The sequence below is a fragment of the Mobula hypostoma genome, chromosome 11 (assembly GCF_963921235.1).
Source record: "Mobula hypostoma chromosome 11, sMobHyp1.1, whole genome shotgun sequence".
Lineage (NCBI taxonomy): Eukaryota > Metazoa > Chordata > Chondrichthyes > Myliobatiformes > Myliobatidae > Mobula > Mobula hypostoma.
The window spans coordinates 67,139,576-67,158,986 of record NC_086107.1 but is presented as its reverse complement, the minus strand read 5'-3'; the positions used below and the strand labels follow the sequence as shown (position 1 = coordinate 67,158,986).

At 41.7% G+C, this 19,411-nt stretch overlaps 1 protein-coding gene across 3 annotated transcripts in view; it reads right to left on the bottom strand.

Annotated features, from left to right (window-relative positions):
* arhgap1 (Rho GTPase activating protein 1) overlaps positions 1-19,411 on the bottom strand; it is a 69,316-nt gene that overhangs the window by 29,280 nt on the left and 20,625 nt on the right. For all 3 annotated transcript variants that reach the window (XM_063062218.1, XM_063062220.1, XM_063062217.1), the window contains exons 3-7: positions 8,255-8,353; positions 7,023-7,110; positions 5,443-5,574; positions 2,112-2,198; positions 205-303 (exon numbers count right to left, since the gene is read on the bottom strand). In XM_063062218.1, coding sequence (XP_062918288.1) covers positions 205-303; positions 2,112-2,198; positions 5,443-5,574; positions 7,023-7,110; positions 8,255-8,353 — 505 coding nt within the window. The remainder of the gene's footprint in view (positions 1-204; positions 304-2,111; positions 2,199-5,442; positions 5,575-7,022; positions 7,111-8,254; positions 8,354-19,411) is intronic.

Below are 19,411 nucleotides of genomic sequence, written 5' to 3'. Positions count from 1 at the left end.
ATTCAGCAAAACCTGGGCCATCATATTCAGATTGTTTTCTGTAGCATAGAATGGAATGTTCAATAAATCTTCAAAAACAACAAAAATCAGGCTAAAAGACAATATGATCACAATACCTCTGCCAAAGTGACCCTGGAGCAACTTTAGCAATATGAAAATAAATAATACAATTCTCTCATCAACTGTATGTTTCCATGAACTTACTTCTTCACACATGCTGGGATCACCATTCGATCACATTTCAAGAACTGTTCAAGTTCGCCCAAGTGATTCATGTACAAGATTTTCCTGCCAAACTTCATGCTGGAATAGGAGAAGTAGAGGAAATAAACATGGAAACAGAAGATGCACATGTGAGGCTGCAGGACTGATTGCCAGACCTCCACTTACAAGTTCATTATTTCACTCCAGGTTCTGTCTCATTTGCAAAATGAGTATGGGGATAAAACCATATTTGGAAGTAGCTAATAGACCAAAAGCCTCACATAAAGCTTGCCCAATGATGCTGCTCGGGAAATTCAACGAGCAATCTTTGCAACTATGTTAAGTGGCCTTTCTTCATTGGAGTCTAGGTAGAGGATAGAGCTTGGTTTTATTTTCCTTGTAGTTTAGAAGAATGAGGGATGACCTTATTCAAACACACAATATCCTAAGCTTGACAGGGTAGATTTATTTCTTTATAGATACAGTACAGAACAGGTTCTTCTGGCTCAACGACCTGCATCACACAGCAACCCATCTATTTAACACTAGCCTAATCACACAGCAGTTTACAATGACCAATTAACCTACTAACCAGCATGTCTTTGGACTGCGGGAGGAAACACACACGCACACGGGTTGAACGTACAAACTCCTCAGAGATGGCGCCAGAATTGACCCCTGAACTCTGGAACACCCCAAGCTGTAACAGCATCACGCTAACTGCCATGCTACCGTGTTGCTCGATGTTGAGATGCCTCCACTAGTGGGAGAATCAGGAACAAGGAACAATAACAAGAACATAAATAACTGAGGTGTGCAGAAATTTATTCTCTCAGATGGCAGTCTCTGCCAAAAGGATGGAAGAAGTTGGATCACTAGACATACTTAAGGTGGAGATGGAAAAAATATTTGAAAGATCAAGGAATTAAGGGAAGGGAACAGAAGAGAATTTGAGGCCAGCACAGATCACACATGATCATATTAAATAGTGGGAAAGCTTGAGGAGCCATACGGCCTATATCCCCTCTGATTGCATTGCCAGTCTGGATACTGTGTGCTATTAAGAATCCACAAAAACACACGTTCACAGGAGTCTAAAGACAGAATGTTTGGCTGTGCAATGTCATCAGGTGCATACTCACGTATTTGCACAGAAATGAAAATATGGGAGTCAAAGATACAAAAACACAAAGATGTATGATAGGAAAAGGGAAAAGATGTGCATGCTGACTGAATGTACACAAAATGGAAGGAGGCAGCACCTGAGGTGGCTGCCACACAAAAGCAGTGGTCAGATAGGAGAAACATGAATTTGGAAGATATAGTAGAAGAACTAACTGAATAGAGAGCTGTGTTTATAACTATGTTTGGCAAAAGCTATGCTGCCATTGCAGTTAACCAATCAAAATATTTACACTGAAACAGTACAGGCCATCTGGTCTACAATGGTGTGCCGATCCTTTAACCTACTCCAAGATCAATCTAATCTTTCCCTCCCACGTAGCCCTCCATTTTTTCTTTACATCCACATGCCTATCTAAGAGCCTCTTAAATGTCCCTAATGTGTCTGCCTCTAGCACAACCCCTGGCCGTGCGTTCCATTCACCTATCACTCTCTGTGTAAAGAGCCAACATCTGACATTCCTCTATACTTTACTCCAAACACCCCCTAAAATTAGTCATTTCTGCCCTGGGAGAAAAAGAGATTCTGGCTGTCCACTCTATCTACGGCTCATTGAATTAACCTTCTTGCCCTAGAAACACAAGTATTTTCCCCTTTCTGCATGCTTTGCTCTCAACAACAGGTTGAATGATCAGTTATGACAACAAACACCATTCAAGAAGGAAAAACAATGAATAACTTTGTATTTTGCCCTCAAAAGAAACAGCACTGGATCTGAACTGACCTGATTATGGGTTTGAAGACAACAAGGAGTGCCTTGATGAACCTGGTGGGGTGGACAATGTAAAGAGCTTTTATGTTCTTCTTGTACCTGTATGTAAAGAGACGCCCAAATTTAATTAACTGTTCTTTTCAGAATTCTGATTCTACAGAGAACAATTGATCACTTCAATAGTTTATTCCTCAATATCAGAGAGAACATCAGTATCCATCCTGATTCCACCATCAGGGACTGGGGTGATGATTGAATCACAATGTCTAACTGCAAGGAGAAAATCACTGATTTTAACGTTGGGGAGAGACAAATGTCTTCAATATGATAATACAACTTAATCAGCTGATTATTATATACCACTCTGATGAAGTTTAATGGAAGCTGTTGTCCTTAATTTTCACTTAGATACTGTGGAATTTACTGAACTAAATAAAATTCAATTTAACACCTACTGTGTGTTTGGGTCTATCAAATGCCTCAAACTTTCGAAGGATAGACTTCATCTTGCAAAGTCAATTTCTTTATTTGGCCTTTAATGTTCATGTCAGTTCTTTTCACTTGAAACAATTTTGTGCAAGGCTGACTAAAACCTCATCTTATCTCTAACCTTTTAGACATGTTGAGTCAGTAGTAAGAAAGTACACTGAGTGGCTTGCTTGGACCACTGGGAAGCAAATCATGAATTGGCCAACACTACTTGCCAAGGAGAAGGAAGTTTAGAGTTTTCAAGGTCTGAAATATAGTGACATTAAGTTAGGGGCATAGAATACCAAAGATAATCAATGGGACAGAAAGTCATGCAATTATTGAGTGTGGGGTGGCTTGGAAGGAGCAGGTTATCTCAGACTGCAGAGAGATTTGCAAGGAGTCTACTTGCTTTTCCATTCATGCTACAAAACTACAGAATATGTGTACTCACTTCACATGGCGGAACTCCGACATAAAATATACTCTTGCAAGAATCAAAATCAGGTTTAATATTACAAGCCTATGTAGTGAAATTTGTTGTGGCAGCAGTACAGTGTGATAAATAATAATAAAAAGAACTAAATTTCGGTAAGTATATCCAGTATATATTAAATTGGTAAATTAAATAAGTAGTGCAAAAATAGAAATAAAAAAGTAAGGAGGTAATGTTCATGGGTTCAATATCCATTCAGAAATCAGATGGCAGAGGGGAAGAAGCTGTTCCTGAATCGCAGATTGTGTGCCTTCAGGCTTCTGTACCCTCTTCCTGATGGTAGCAATAAGAACAAGGCATGACCTGGGTGATGGTTGTCCTTCATCGGCGCTGCTTTTTTGAGGTGTCGGTCCTTGAAGATGTTCTGGATACTGCAGAGGCTAGTGCCCATGATGGAGCTGACTAACTTTACAACTCGCTGCAGCTTATTTCGATCCTGTGCTGTATCCCAACCTCCCCCACCCCCCATACCAGTCGGTGATGCAGCCAATTAGAATGCTCCCCCACAGTACATCTATAGAAATTTGTGAGTGTTTTTGATGACATACCAAACCTCCCCAAACTCCTAATGGAATACTGCATTCTTTATACCTGCATCAATATGTTGGGACTAGGTTGGATCCTCAACAATATTGAGAAGCAGGAACTTAAAACTGCTCACTCAACATGGTGTTTAGTGAACTCGAAATAATTATGGAGAAAATATAATTCAAGTGCGGGCCTTGTCAGAAGGCTTCTTGACCCACGGGACATCTCAGCTAAGTTGAGACAACACATCTGTTGTGAGAGGTTTACATTACAGCAAGTCTCCTTGTAAATCACAAAAATAGTTACAGGATGGAAGGAGACTATTCAACGCATCAAGTTTATATCAGCATTTGAAAATAATACATCTTGCCCCATTTCCCTGGCTGTTCCCATAGCCTTTCAAATGTTTTCCTTTAAGATGCCTAGTCAGCTTCTGTTCCAATTCTACAAATGAAACTCCTCTTTCTAGAACTGCAATGCATTCCAGCCCTAACACCTTGTTGTGTGAATATATTTCACCTCATGGCACAGTTAGTAACACTGATACCCCATAGCTCCAGCAGCCCAGGTTCAATCCTGACCACTCGTGCTGTCTGTGTAGAGTTTACACATTCTGCCTGTGACTTCATGGGGAAAAAACCCTTCCCTAATCAGTTACCAAGATCATTTACCAGATTCTATGGAGAACAGCAAAGGTAATACCAGCTAAGCGTTTCTGAACTGCCTGCCTCATTCATAATCTACAAATACTGAGCCAATGGAGCAGTCCAAATCTATTTTAAACTCTGAACCTGGTTTCATTAAGTACAGCACAATAATTTTGTAGACACAACAATGGAACTAATATCAAGTTTTAAATTGCTTCAATAATATTGCCCCCAAATGCACCAAAAGGCATGGGGTAAAGCTTCATCCCAGAAATGTATCCTTAAGTGCCTAGCACTTCCTGCTAACCACTTTCTCCATTGTCAACCAAGTTCCCATGATAGCTTAAGGATTAAATTTCTGCTACATATTGGAAAATCAGCTCACAAATTCCCATACAGTCCAATTGAAGGGCACCCATGAGATCACACAGGGCTAGAACTTGCTGGGGAATTTTACAATGTAAAGGCTATCTAATTCAGATTCCCAGACAGGCATGAAATTGCTGACCAAACTCCTTCACTTCTTCTCTGATGTCAGGGATGTTAATATTACCAGTGTAAACATATAACCAAGGCTGTCACCAGAACAGAAGTGAGGGAGCTCCGCACTGTCACATGATGGCCTTTAGGCAGAGATATTTAAAAATAAAAGATTCAACTTTGTTTTTTCAAGTAGATGCAGAAGATCATGTAGCAATTCAAAATGTTCAGCAAAATTGTCTACTTCCTTCAAAAGCACAGCAACTTATACTAAAGACAATGATGGGAAAAAAAGTGAGCAAACTGCTTAACTTCCTCCTCAAATTATGACGATCGGGATTAGCTGTTAAATGAAGAAGTCAATTGTGCCGATCCCCTTTCTCTTGAAGCACATTATGCAATAAACATTATAAGAAATAAAAGCAGTTTATGAAAAAACACTGTTCTTGATAACATTTTTCATAGGTTGGAGAATAACATCCTCCACAGCCACCAAATATTTTCCGTATCTTTCACACCTAATGCTCAATCCTCTCACCAATCTAATCACTGGGTAGAAGCCTTTGGTCAGCAAGCATTAAAGGTGCAAACTGATCTTACAAATGCATTATTTCATTTTGCCAAATGCAACTTAATCAGAAAACTGGAAGAATCCACTTGCCAAACTTGGTACATCAATATTCCCAGACAATTTCGTTAAAATGCGATGCAGTATCTCACTTACTTCCTGTCAAACTCCCTGTAGGCTTCCAGCAACCAGGCGAATGAAGGTTTGTTCTGACTGGTGAGTCCATAATGAAAGTACACAACTGAGTAGTCACTCTCAACATACTTATCAAGTGTGTGCTTCAGGTATCTATTGAAGGGAAAAAGAAACAGAGAACTGCTTAAACCACAACACCATGACTATTCATGCAGTAATTATTAGGCTCTAAGCTCCACAACTGAGTTGAAGTTTGGGATCAAAACAAAGCACACTGCCTAGGTACCAAACTTTCAACTAAAATACAGTGGAAACCGTTGAATGAAAATCCGTACAAGATGCCTTGGCAAATTATTCTGTACCATTTCAATAACAGGCTCCTGGCACAAAAACTGTCTCTGTAACGACTTCAAAGGGACCACCAGATGGTTGATGCAGAAAATAACAAGGTAACCACTTTTTAAAAAAACAGCAGTGGGAGACATTTCAATATTCCTAAGACACGGTCGAAAGCAACTGCCAGATCTGAACTGCCCAGCACCGAATGTTGACCTTAATATAGCCACAAATGTGGCTTCCTTTTCTCCTAGTATTAGCAAAAATTTCAAAAAAAAAAATGGGGAAGTAAATGTTAGGGATGAATTGCAGGGATTTAAAGTCAGGTTCAACAGGAGTGTTTAAGACACTTCCAAAATAACGGAGATTAAAGATGAACACGAGGGCTATGGGATTTTACAATAGGTTCATGAAGCTTGTGGGATTTGTTGACTAAACCTGACAGCATGTCAAGCAATGTGGAGCTTGACCACACAAACATTTTAAGCAGCTCAGAGAATTCCCAAAGAAAATCCAATTCCCTACATCAAAACATTTAGGGACCCATTCATATGGGAATGCTAGGGTAGTTATTGTGTCACTGCTGAATCTTCTACTCAACAGGTTGTTTTACTGATGAAGTGCCAGAAGCACTAGTCACCTTCCGGCAAGAAGTCATTCAACACAAGACCGATGCTGATGCGCCTTTAGAAAGCCCAAGAACACAAAAAGAGCAACGGGTGGGAATGTTGAAACGTCACCCCTTCTTGTAACAACTCCAAATGTAATTAGTTTTCTTCTGAACCCCAGCATCATTAAAGTAATTCAATACTGTCCTAAACTTGCAGAAAGACTAGTGATGACCAGGATGAAGCTATGTACCAATTCAACTTTCTACATAAAATGGATCTTGGCAAAATAAATGCTCCATTTAGAGTGGAACCAGCCTTCATTCACCTCAGTTCAGGGACAGCCCTCCAACCTACTGTGAAGGGAATGGGCAAGTCTATAGAGGAAGTGGATTGTTCATTACCATCTAAAAAATTTCCATATAACATCATTTGTACAATGATCAAGTAGAGATTATCAGAGGTGTACTGCAACCGGTAGCGTCTAGTGATCTCACCTTCAGATCACACTTATAACACTTGGTTGCCAAACTGCACTAAGAGAAGAACAACAAGTACAATTTCATTGCTTTCTGAAATTCTGATCCTTTTTATTTTCCTCTAGAAAATGGAGTTTTACACAGCTAAATTATAGTGAAAATCTTTTAGCATACTCACTGAAGCAGTTTTGTGTGATCCAACTGGTGAATGGGAGGCATCCGACAAGCATTGAACACAATCACCTTCCTACCATAGTTATCATCTCCTGTAGGAACAAAATTAATAGGTCAGTTCATTAGGGAAAAAGACAGTGTTTTCTCCAGTAATCCAAGTTGAGGAAATGTTCAGCTTCCCAGTTAACACTACTACTACGTTGACTCAGGCCTGGGCCCAGTTAACAGCTTATGAAGAACTTCCCTACATTTCTAAACAAGGTTCTCTTTCTGCCTTGTCAATTTACTGATGTCTCAAAAACAAAAGTCAATTTCTTTTGAATACATAACACTTTCTGACCTTCACTTCCAGTATCCCAACTACCATAATCCTCCAAACAGCTCCAGCTTCCTTAACAGAAACATTTTATAGGAACAATTTCAGATTATTAACAATGGGAAAATATTCACATTTTAGCAAAGAGATTCATTTGGTGAGAAGTTACATAAGTAATAAGAGAAATTAGAATAGAAGGATCACGTGATCTGAATGGATAAAGTAGGCCGGGAGGAGATTTAGACAGTTCATTAATAACAGGATGGACCAGAGCCATGAATGAGCCATTTTAGTTCTGGTTCCTTCTATGAAATTCTTTGTAAAGTTTAAAGGATTTCTTTTTTACCCCCAACTACAATCTGAAAGGCAAGCTTCTGGCCAAAACAATTTAAAACATGAGAGGCAGGGAATCTAAAAAAAACTCGTAATATAGGTCTAATCAGTTATATAAAGTAAGTCCCAGCCAAGGAAGTACGATTCACTTCACAGCTTGTCAGACTATTAATCAGACGCCAAATCTTGTTTAGAAGACTCCAAGGTTAAGTCGAGCTTTTGCCCACATCATGCACTTACCCAACCAAATAAATATTTGGAGAAAGGCAATGGGTTTTTCTTGGATTTTATATTTCCAATTCTGCAGGGACTCAAAGATAAACAAACTTCACAAGAGAAAAAGATCATGATCTTTCAGAAGAAAACAATGAGATAAGAGGGATATTTGCATTTCTACAGTTTGAGTGTCAACTACTAGTAGAAACTCCCGGAAGAGCACTCACTAATATTCAGTTCAATACTATACACTTAACAAACGTTAATTCAAAAAAATTCTGTTGAGTGTTCCTTACCCTTCCTTTACTCCCCAAGGATAAAGACATACAGGTTGACATTTTTACAGACCAGGACCATTTCATAACACCCACCTGCTACCTCCACAATTTGACGTCTTGCAATATCATAAAATGGATCATCCCACTTCAAATTTGGAGGAGGTTCTACATCCTCGGGTGTGCACACTTTATCTGATTAAGATTGAGAGAATGCTTAATGTTAAAAAAGTTGTGCTAACTGCCCACTTCATTAAATATATGCTTTCTTACAACATGGAAGACAATGTGTTGTGCTTTAAACCAAACTATTGATCACAATAAATAAGCAAGCACAGATAGAATTCGTACAGCCATCCACTTAGACTCCAGACATTTCCCGGAGGATTTCTGACTTTTTCCTCAATATTCTCTTGAAATTTGAATTTAACAGAGAGGAAGTGTTTTGGACCTGCAATCAAAGTAATGAAACTGCATAAAATTTTACCTTCCCATGTCATAATTTGATGTTACACATATAAAGATCTCATTTGCACAACTGCAGTAAATCAACATCCTGAAGGCAGTGAAGTGAATGGACAAAAACAATATGGGAAAAATGAAATCATTTTTAAAACCCTTTCGCTATTCTGTACAATTTCAACATGTAAAATTGAGACATTTGCACTTGAATCACCAAGGTACAGAGACAGACCAACTGCAGTTAAATGAAGTTGGTACAGATGGGTATTTGATAGACAGTATCATGGCAAACTGAAGAGCTTGTTTCTGAATTCTATGAGAGTATAAATGAAAAATGATTAAACACACTTAAATTGATCATGTGCAATTAAATACTTACATCAGATATATGATGGCCTTAATATCTCAAAAGTCTGAACATAAATTTGTATTATTCCAAAAGCAGTATTTAATTTTATTAAAACATTTGAAGTTATCAAGTACAGCTCCTGAAATTTGGTTACAATTTCCATTCTTGCCAATGTAAACCCCTTCCTCATTTACTGATCACTGCAAAGACCCTTGTGTAGTTTAAACTCTGACTCAACATGGGTAATACCACAGAACTTCTAGAATCTTAAACACCAAGTCAAAACCAAGTACCCGAGGAAGTTCATCAGTAACAAATGTTTTAGAAACCGTCTGGTTTGTTTCCTGAAAATTGAAGAAATCTCACATTTTGGGAAGTTAAACAAGTGAGGGGCGGCACACTGGTGCAGCAAACTGTTACACTGCTACCAGCAGCTTGAGTTCAATCCTGACGGAGGGCACTGTGTCTGTTTTTTGCACAGTCTCCCTGTAACCATTCAATTGTTCTCTGGTTGTTCTGCTTCTGTCACAAATAGCAAAAAAAAGATGCACAGGTATTATCTGTAAATCACTGCTGGTGTAGGCAGGTGGCAGGAGATTCAAGGGGGAGTTAATGAGTGTGTAAGGGAAAGTAGGTTACAGGAAAGTAAAAGAGTAAATTCTCCAAAAGCTGGCATTAATGCAATAGGCCAAACAGCCACATTTTGTGTGTCATGAGGAAATATGAGTCACATAAATTAGTTTCCTTTAATTTGTTACCACTGCTTTCCAGGATTAGAGGGAATTTCCCTAGTGCTTTTACTCACCTTGGGAAACTTTATACCTCAAAATCTACTTTTCCTGGGCCTGCCATATGTTGTAATCTTGTAGAAGGCATGCCAGTGGCTCTAGCTTGTTGCAAGCTTAAGGAAATTTGGTATGTAACTGAATTTCTATATATGTACAGTGAAGAGCACTCTGGCTGGCTGCACTGCAGCCTCCAATGCACAGGACTGCCAGAGGCTACAGTGAGTTGTATACTCAGTCGGTACAACCCTCCCCAGCCTCAAGGGTGCGGTACCTCAAGAAGGTAGCATCCATCACTAAGGACCTATTCTCATAACTACCATCAGGGAACTAGTACAGAAGTCTAAGACCCACACTCTGATTCAGGAACACCTTTCTTTTCCCCCCCTCTGCCATCACATTCTGAATGGTCCATGAACATTACTTCATCACTCTATTTTCTTTTGCTTTTTTTTTTGTAATTTACAGTAATTTTCATGTCTTTACACTGTACTGCTGCTCCAAAACAACAAATTCCACATCAAATAAGTCAGTGATATAAAACTGATTCCGATTCTGAGAATGGTATAACCAGTACTGCCAAGATGATGCATAGTCCCTGGTTAATATAAAATTGATGCTCCATTTGGATTTTCTCACTGCACAAAGCTTTAGATAATTTTTTAAAACCACGAATGATTCTTATTGTCTCTCATTACTTGCATCCCTCAGTACTCTGCTGCATCAGGCACTGCAATGCTCACCATAGAAGAACAATCAAATTTAGAGTTCCACTCTCATCCTCCCACAAGAATGTACAGCTATCCGCCAAGAGAAAAGAATCAGGATCTTGGAACATATTTTTCTCCCCCTTGCTCTAGCATTCCCAGGAGAAACCTTACTGGTCAAGACAACAGCTCCCTCCAGTATGCTGGCTCTCAAGTTTGGAGTGCACGTCCTGAAGAAGGGTATCAGCCTGAAACACTGACTGGTTATTCATTTCCATATATACTGCCTGACCAGCTGAGTTCCTCCAGCATTTTGTCTGTGTTGCTTTGGAGTACATATTGTTTTTGACCACATCTGATTTCCAGAGTTTCCATTTGTATAATTACATTAGGGTGAGCCAGGAGATCATGGGACATTCACTGGTCCCACACAGGGTTATTTCCAAGATGCCAAGTCAGCACATTCTTGCAAAATCCACCTCATTAACAGTGTGTTCTTCTTCCAGAAGGATCCTTGAGCTAGCCATCTCCTCATGATGCCCACATCTCACTCAGCAAGGTCAAAACCAGACTCCCAAAACAGACACTATTCGAAATTGTTACAGCTAGAAATTACCTGATGTACAGAGGAATAGATTTAAGGATTTTCTCAAAGCCTGGTTAAAAAAATACAGTACATCTATTGACTCATGGCAATCCCTAACCCAAAAAAGTGAAAAGGGGTTGCATTCAAGCCAGCACTGAGAATAGAATTAGACACCTCTCAAGTTACCCAGACACTTCCTTGACCCACCTATCGAAGGCTGAAAGTTCCACATTTGTTCCTTCAGTGGTGGACAGGAAGCAAGTTGTTCTCGATATAAGGATTTGCCAAAGATTATTTACAAACATGGTTCTTCTAGGTTACTCACAAAGCCACACAGGTTAGATTAAATGACTTTTTCTTACCGTTCTTCTTTTTTCGGAAGAGCTTGCATAAAAAGGTGCAAAGTATACAGTCAAATGGCATTCTACAGTTTGTGGGTGGTTGCTTAATGTCTTATGATGTTATAGGATTGGCCTTCAAGACTACCTGACAGCTGAAGGAGCCAATAAGGGATAGATACACGTTAATGATGTCACAAAAGATAAAAATCAGCCACTGAACTTCTGTCTTAAATTTTTAACCATTACCAATAGGAGTGAGAAATGCTTTTAACAACATGTAGTGTGATCACTTGAATTGAGTAAGATGTTCTCCGGAGAGGTTGTTTATTGGTGGGTCCTCAGGTGGCTGTAGAGGCTGACCTGCGATCCACGTATTCTGGTGCAGTGTGGACATGAGTAAGTGCTGGCTGTGGTTAGTGGTTGGGTCTTTTGGTTGTTCATTCTTTCCTTTTGCAGCTACCGCTTGTACTCTGCAGCACAGCAGAGGTCGTTCTCACATACCACAGCTCCCTCTTAACAGATTTACTCTATTGCATCTATTGAGTGCAATGTTATCCCAGTGTTCAGGGGTAATATTAAATTCCTTCCGGCTGATTTTGATCTTTGAAGTGTTTCCTTTGCCCAATGAGAGCTCGCTGATCTTCCTTCCACTGGAAGCTGTGAAGATCATGTCTGCAGTACCTCTAAATGGGCAGAAACCACATTGTGATTCAGGGCGTACTCCTGACAGCAGAAGGAGTCAGTCGATAAGGTTACATGCAAGCACTTTGCCTGTTTTTGACAGGAGGGTCTCTGTGAGTGCCACAATCTGTCTCTGTTGCCTTCTTGAATATGGTCACTATTAGAGCATCCCTGAACTCTGAGGGCAGTCGTTCCTCTTCCCAGACATTATGTGGTGCAGAAGTGTAATGCACCTTCCTTGAGATCTCTGCTGGGATCCCATCAGGACCAGTGGCTTTGTTGCTTTTCAGGTTCCTGATGGCATCATGGACCCCTTTCATACCGGGAGGTTACCCCATGTCTTCTCTCACAGGTCTCTCGAGGACTTGGTCAGTAACATCTGACATTTTGCTGAATAAAGAGAGTGCTTCATATCTACCTGTACTTCTCTCCAGTGACTCTGCTCACGCAAGTGTTTGGTGTCAGAAGTGGGATACCTTCTTGTGACCCATCATGTGGCCAATGATCTCAGCAGTCTAAGTGGGTGAGTATTTTTTAAATTAGCACACTTGGATCTGTTTGGGTCGGTGGCTATGGGATTGCGAGGTATCATGAACACAACAGAGAGCTGAAATGGTCGTTAAAAGTAGTGTGTGCATGCGTGCATATGTGTTTACATAAGAGACCAAACTATGTGTGTTAACTTGTTGAGACGAGGTCACCAGTTGTGAAGGATGGTTATTAAAGGTTCAGGACGCCAGTGGGGGCATGTATACTCATCCTGGGAACTGTATTTTAGCACACACATTTGCGAGTGCATGTGCCTTGGTGTAACAGGTGCAAAGGAGTACAGCAGGCATCATGAGTTAGACGCATTTAAACGGCATATTGCGTAATACATACTCTGCTGTTTTAAAGTATGTACTGTTAAACTTGTATCCAAACTTGCATTAGTGTGGAGATATTTCAGGGAAAGGTTTCACCCAGATATATCTATCAGGATGGCACCTATTGAGGTCAGGCAACATCAAGTCGAGAACCCCAAAGACCCAAGCCAGCCCTTGACCCTGATTATGACCATTCCTAAGCCCTTCAGCCTGGGGAGAAACAGAGCATTTTGTCAGAGCTGCCATCACTTAAAGTCACATGTGGGAATGCAGAATTCTGGTGCAAGCTCGAGGAAATGGTTGAAATTCACCAGATGCACCCTAAAGATATCACATGTAGGTAAAAGCAAAGTACCTCAGGAATATGTGGACAGTATGGTCCAGGGGGTGCACGATGGTACATGGGCAACCGAGAATGCCAGCAATGAAGAGAGATACCACTTCAAGGGGGAAATGAGGTACTGACTGGGGGGAGCTGAGAATAACTGAGGAATAACAATGTCAGTAGTTCAGAGCGCTGAACTATGGATTATGAAGAACATACATATCGAGTGTATGAGGAGCATTCAGGGTAGGATAATCCAGGGAGGGATGACCCAGTCTTCCTGAAATGCTGAAGGAAGGCCTGAGCTCAGCCCACCAGGAAATTTTAGATTTGGGGATAGCTTTGGGATCAATCTACTCTGTGACAGTTTAATGTTTAGTGAGATAGACCAGAGGAAGGGCAAGAGTAAAGTAGCTGTAGCGAATGTCACTGCCATGTCATCACAGAAAATTTGATTTGTGTGTCGGCAGCCAAAGCATGTAGCAAGGGACTGCTGGAATAGACTTGGGAGGGTAAAGGAGAAGATTTGTTACAGCTGTGGCTTCTCAGGCCATGGTTGGAGACAGTGCTCTGAAAAACGAGGGAAGGGTAAAGATCACTTTCTAAAGCAGGCAGTCTACAGCAGTGCCTTCTCTTTCTGATTTGGCTGCTGACCAGATTGTGGAGCTGGTGAGATTAGACAAATGCCTGATGGCAGTCTCTATTGCCAGTGGTAGTCTTCCACGGATGTACACAAGAGGTTTATTAGAGGGCCAGCAATGTGAAATGTTGGTGGACATGGGATTGTCAGCATCAATAACTGATCTGCTCTTGCCCACAACTGAAGAGGCGATTTACGTGACCACCACAGGAGGTGAAACGACGAGGGTGGACAGAAGTCAGCCCCAGGTACTTGAGATTGAGGGAGCACAGCTTCCTGTAGATTTCTGAGTGTGCCCAAACAATGAAGGTACTATCCTGGGTATAGACACACTGAGTAGGTGCAATCATAGACTTGGGAAAAGGAGAAATAACATGAACAAGACAAGGACAGCAGACATGTGTGACCCACAAAGCAGCTAACATGGCCCAAAGAGAGACAGCAGCTCCAAGTAGGAAGGAGAGATAGGGGGATGCGTGGGAATAACGTCAGGAGGTCCCAAGGGGACTAGTTTTCCTTTGAGTGTGGGGAGTGGCGGATTAATCCAAAATAATTTGGACAATAGGCTGCTTTGGAAGCACTGAAGAAGCCTCTCATGTCAGCAGAGTCTGCCAGTCTCTGGATTTCCAGGGCTTTCTCTGACCACCAAGAATTCGTTAGCTCTCTCATCCTGTGCTGGACATTTGCTTTGGCTCTGGAAGTAAGTTTCATTTCTGGCCTTACTGCTGACGTCATTCTGCCAGGAATAGGCTTTCCTTTTCTTGGAGATAATCTTCTATCTCTATATCGTTATCATCAAACCGACCCTGATGTTTTCTGTACTTGTACCCAGTGTCCTTTGACATCCTTCAGGTATTCCCATTGGAGGTTCTGCATAGACAAGGCCTGAAGGTGCTCTTGCATGGCAGAGTCAAGAGGGCTCTCAAGTTTTAGTCTTAGCCTGGACTGCTTCTCATGAGCCCTCCTCTTTTTCATGAATCTGATGGACAAGGTGGAGTGGATCAGGCGATCCATCCAGCAGTTATCTGGACCAGTCGTGGCCCTTGTATTACTCACATCATGACGATCCCAAGCTTGGACAATGACATAGTCAATGTGATTCCACTGTTTAGATTAGGGATACTGCCAAAATGGCTTGAGTTTGTTTCTCTGGCGGAAGAGCGAGTTTGTGATGATAAGATTGTGCTCAGCACATATGGTGAGAAGTAGTACTCCACTCGAGGTGATGTTGCCAATGCCTTCCTTTTCTATGGTACTTTTCCAAAGATTGCAGCTCCAACCGAATATGGCACTGAAGTCTTTCAACCACATAATGTGAAACAGAAACTCTACAACAAATCAACATTTGTTTGCAGTTTCCATGAGTCTTCAAAAAACTGTTAGAGGTGTTTAGGACTGAGACCTTATCAGGCATTAGCGAAACCACATTTGGAGTATTGCAAACAGTTTAGCGCCCCATATCTAAAAAGGGATGTACTGTCGTTGGAGAAAAATTAGAACAGTGCAACACAAGAACAGGCGTTCAGCCCACAATGTTGTGCTGAACCAGTTAAAAGTAAATCAAAAACACCCAAACACTAATCCCTCCTACCCACACAATGTCCATATCCCTCCATCCATGTGCCTATCTAAATGTCTCTTCAAAGCTTCTAATGTATCTGCCTCTACTACCAGGCAGCGCATTCCAGGCATCCCCCTGAAAATTACCCTTCACATCGCCCTTCAACCTATTCCCTCTCACCTTCAATGCATGCTCTCTGGTATTAGATATTTCAACCCTGGGAAACCAATACTCCCGTCTACTCTATTGATGCCTCTCCATCTTACAAAACTCTATCAGATTGAGATTGGTGGAGTTGTAGATAATGTAGAAGACATTATTTCCCCTCAGCCTCTGGTGCTCCAGAGAAAGCAACCCAAGTTTATCCTCTCATGATAACACAGGCCCTCTAAACCAGGCAGCATTCTGGAAAATCTCTTCTGCATCATCTCAAAAGCCTCAACATCCTTTCTATGGTGGGGCAACCAAAACAGTATACAATACCCCAGAGTATTATAAAGTGGTAACGTAACCTCTTGACTTTAGTGCTCAAAGCCCTGACTAATAAAAGCAAGCGTCCATAAGCCTTCTTAACCATCTTATTGACCTGTGTAGCCACTTTCAAGGACCTATGAACTTGGATCAAGATCTCTCTGCTCAGCAACACAGTTAAGGATCTTGCCCGCAACAGTGCACTGTCTCCTTGCATTTGCCTTACCAAGGTGCAACACCTCACGTTTATCTGGGTTAAATTCCATCTGCCATTTCTTTGCCTATATCTGCAACTGATCTATATTGTATTATAGTCCTTGCTAATCTTCTACACTATCCACAACTCCACCAATCTTGGTATCATCCACAAACTTACGAACACACCCGTCTATATTTTCATCGAGGTCATTTACGTACATCACAAATAGCAGAGGTCCCAGCACAGGTCCCTGAAGACCACCACTACTTACAAACCTTCAGCTCGAATACATCCCTCCACACACTACTCTCTGTCTTCTATGCGCAAGCCAGTTCTGGATCCAGACAGCCAATTCACAGCAGACCCCATGCATCTTAATCTTCTGGATTACCCTACGAGGGACTTTGTCAAATGCCTTACTAAAATCCATGTAGACAACATCCACTGACCTACCCTCAGCAATTTAGTTCATCTCCTTGCCAAAATCTCATCAAATTGATAAAACACAACCTGCCCCACACAAAGCTATCCTGGCTTTCCCTAATTAGGCTATGAATTTCCAAATGCTTATATCCTATCTCTAAGAATTTTCTCCAGCAATTTCCCTACAATTGATGTGAGACTTAACAGTCTACCTAGTTTCCAGGATTTTCCCTTGTTCCCTTCTTAAGTAGAGGTACAACATTAGCCACTTGCCAGTCCTCCAGGAGGACACGAAGATACTGGTCAAGGCCTCAGTAATCTCGTCTTGCCTCCTTCAATTACCTGGGGTAATTCCCATCAGGCCCTGGGGATTTATCCACCTTAATACTCATTAGGAGGCCCAATACTTCCTCCTCCTTGACCTCTAAACACCGTAATGTATCTATACATTCAGCATTGATCTCCTGGTCCTCTATATCCTTTTCCTTGGTAAATACTGAAGTACTCATTAAATACCCCACTCGCATTTTCCACATCCAAACAGATGATCCCCCCCTTTATCTTTAGTGGTCGCACCCTCTCCTTAGCTATCCTCTTGCTCTTGATGTATGTATACAATGCCTTGGGATTCACATTGGTCCTACTTGCCATGGACTCATGGCCCCTCCTGGCTTCCCTAATGCCCTTCTTTAGTTCTTTGCTGGCTTCTTTATGCTTATGTAGATCCTGACTTCTGAAGCCTTATATGCTTTGCCTTTTTCTTCTTAACTAAATTCATCACCTCTCTGGACATCCAAGGTTCTCTTATCTTTCCATCCTTGTCCGTCCTTCCATCAAGAACATACCTTTCCTGTACTCTGTGCAATTGATCTCTAACCACCCTCCACATGTCTAATGTGGACTTGCCAGAAAAAAGGTGTTCCCAATTAACTCTTCCTAGTTCCTGCATAATGCCCTTGTAATATGCCCTACTCCAATTTAAAACTCTCCCACAAGGACCATACCCATCCTTATCGAGAGCTATCCTTAAAGTTAAATTGAGGTCACTGTTCCCTAACTGCTCACTCACTGAAAGGTCAGTCACCTGGCCAGATTCATTACCTGACACCAGGTCCAGCACAGCCCCTCTTCTCGTTGGACCGTCCACATATTGATTTAAGAAACCTTCCTGGATGCACTTAAGTTCTGCCCCATCCAAACCCCATGCACTCAGAAAGTCCCAGTTTATATTGGATTCCCCCATGACAACAACCCTAGTATTTTTTCAGATTATAAGGACACGCAGCCCTCTTTTATTGTCATTTAGTAATGCATGCATTAAGAAATGATACAATGTTCCTCCAGAATGATATCACAGAAACACAAGACAAACCAAGACTGAAAATCTGACAAAAACCACATAATTATAACATATAGTCACAACAGGCAATACCATAATTTGATAAAGAACAGACCATGAGCACAGTGTTACGAGAATACACATAAAATTAAGATGTTTGCTGGCCTGGGCTAGCATCGGTGGCATCAGCAGTTGGTCTGCCACCTGCCCTCAGGGGAAGGAGAGATAAGGAACAATGGAGCAGCGTCTGGAGATGTGTAATGAAGGGATGTGGGAGGAAGAGCTGTCTGGAGCGGCTCCCCCCTTTGAACCCTGAACTGTTTGAAGTGATGGACAGGCGATACCCCAGCAGGGGGATAAAAAGGGACAGGTTCGCTAAGACAGACACACACGCCACCCGAGGTAACGAGACCCTGGAAGCGGTGCGCTTCTCACGAGTGGGTGAGAAGTCCCAGACAACGACAAGGGTGGAAAGGTACGATCAGCGGGAACCCGGTGTGTGTCCGCCCTTGCCTGGGTGCCGGGTTCACTGCAGAGGATCGACCGCATCTGGAGGAGGGGTCACAGTCGGTGACCTCAGGTGACATCACCAAGGACCCGCCCAAATGCTGTTTGTGAGCCATCTCGCTGGTCTGTGAGTGAAGCTGTGCTGAATGATGAGTTGTTCCTATTCTATGTCTCTCTTCCCCACCTTGTCCATCGCCATGACAACGATTACTGCGAACTGAACTACAAACTGGACTGAACTTTGAGTCATTTTGAAATTGGTCATTTACCCCTAGACAACGATAGAGCTTGATTGATGCGGTTATCTTAATTCTGTGCACATGTGCGTTTATCATCGCTGAACTGTTGCATTTATTATCCTTTCGATTAATGTGTTGCTTGTTTCTTTAATAAAACTTTCTTAGTCCTAGTACTCCAGACTCCAACTGAGTGATCCATTTCTGCTGGTTTGGCAACCCAGTTACGGGGTACGTAACATAAGTGGGGTTCTCGTCCGCGATTTTGAACGCTAAATTTGGGACGGAGTAAATTGATTGGGTTAAAATTCCCGAAAGAAAGAAAAGACAAACAGCAGAAATGGAGGTTGAGGAATTTATAAAGGCGCCGACCTTGGAGGCATTAGAGGATGCCAGGAAATCGGAATTGATAGCTGTGGCAAAACGGGTGAATCTTGCTAAGGTGAAGTCGACAATGAGGAGAGAGGAGATACACAGAGCTATTGTAGAGCACTATGTATCTAAAGGTGTGTTTCCCCAAGGTGAGCTGGGGGAGGTGTCTATTGAAAAACCTGCTGGAGACGCGGTACAGGTACAGCTTGAAAAACTGAGACTCGAGCACGAGTTCCGGGTACGGCAGTTAGAAAGGCAGGAGAAAGAGAGAGAGTTAGAAAGGCAGGAGAAAGAGAGAGAGTTAGAAAGGCAGGAGAAAGAGAGAGAGTTAGAAAGGCAGGAGAAAGAGAGAGAGTTAGAAAGGCAGGAGAGAGAGAAAGAGGTAGAAAGGCAAGAGAGAGAA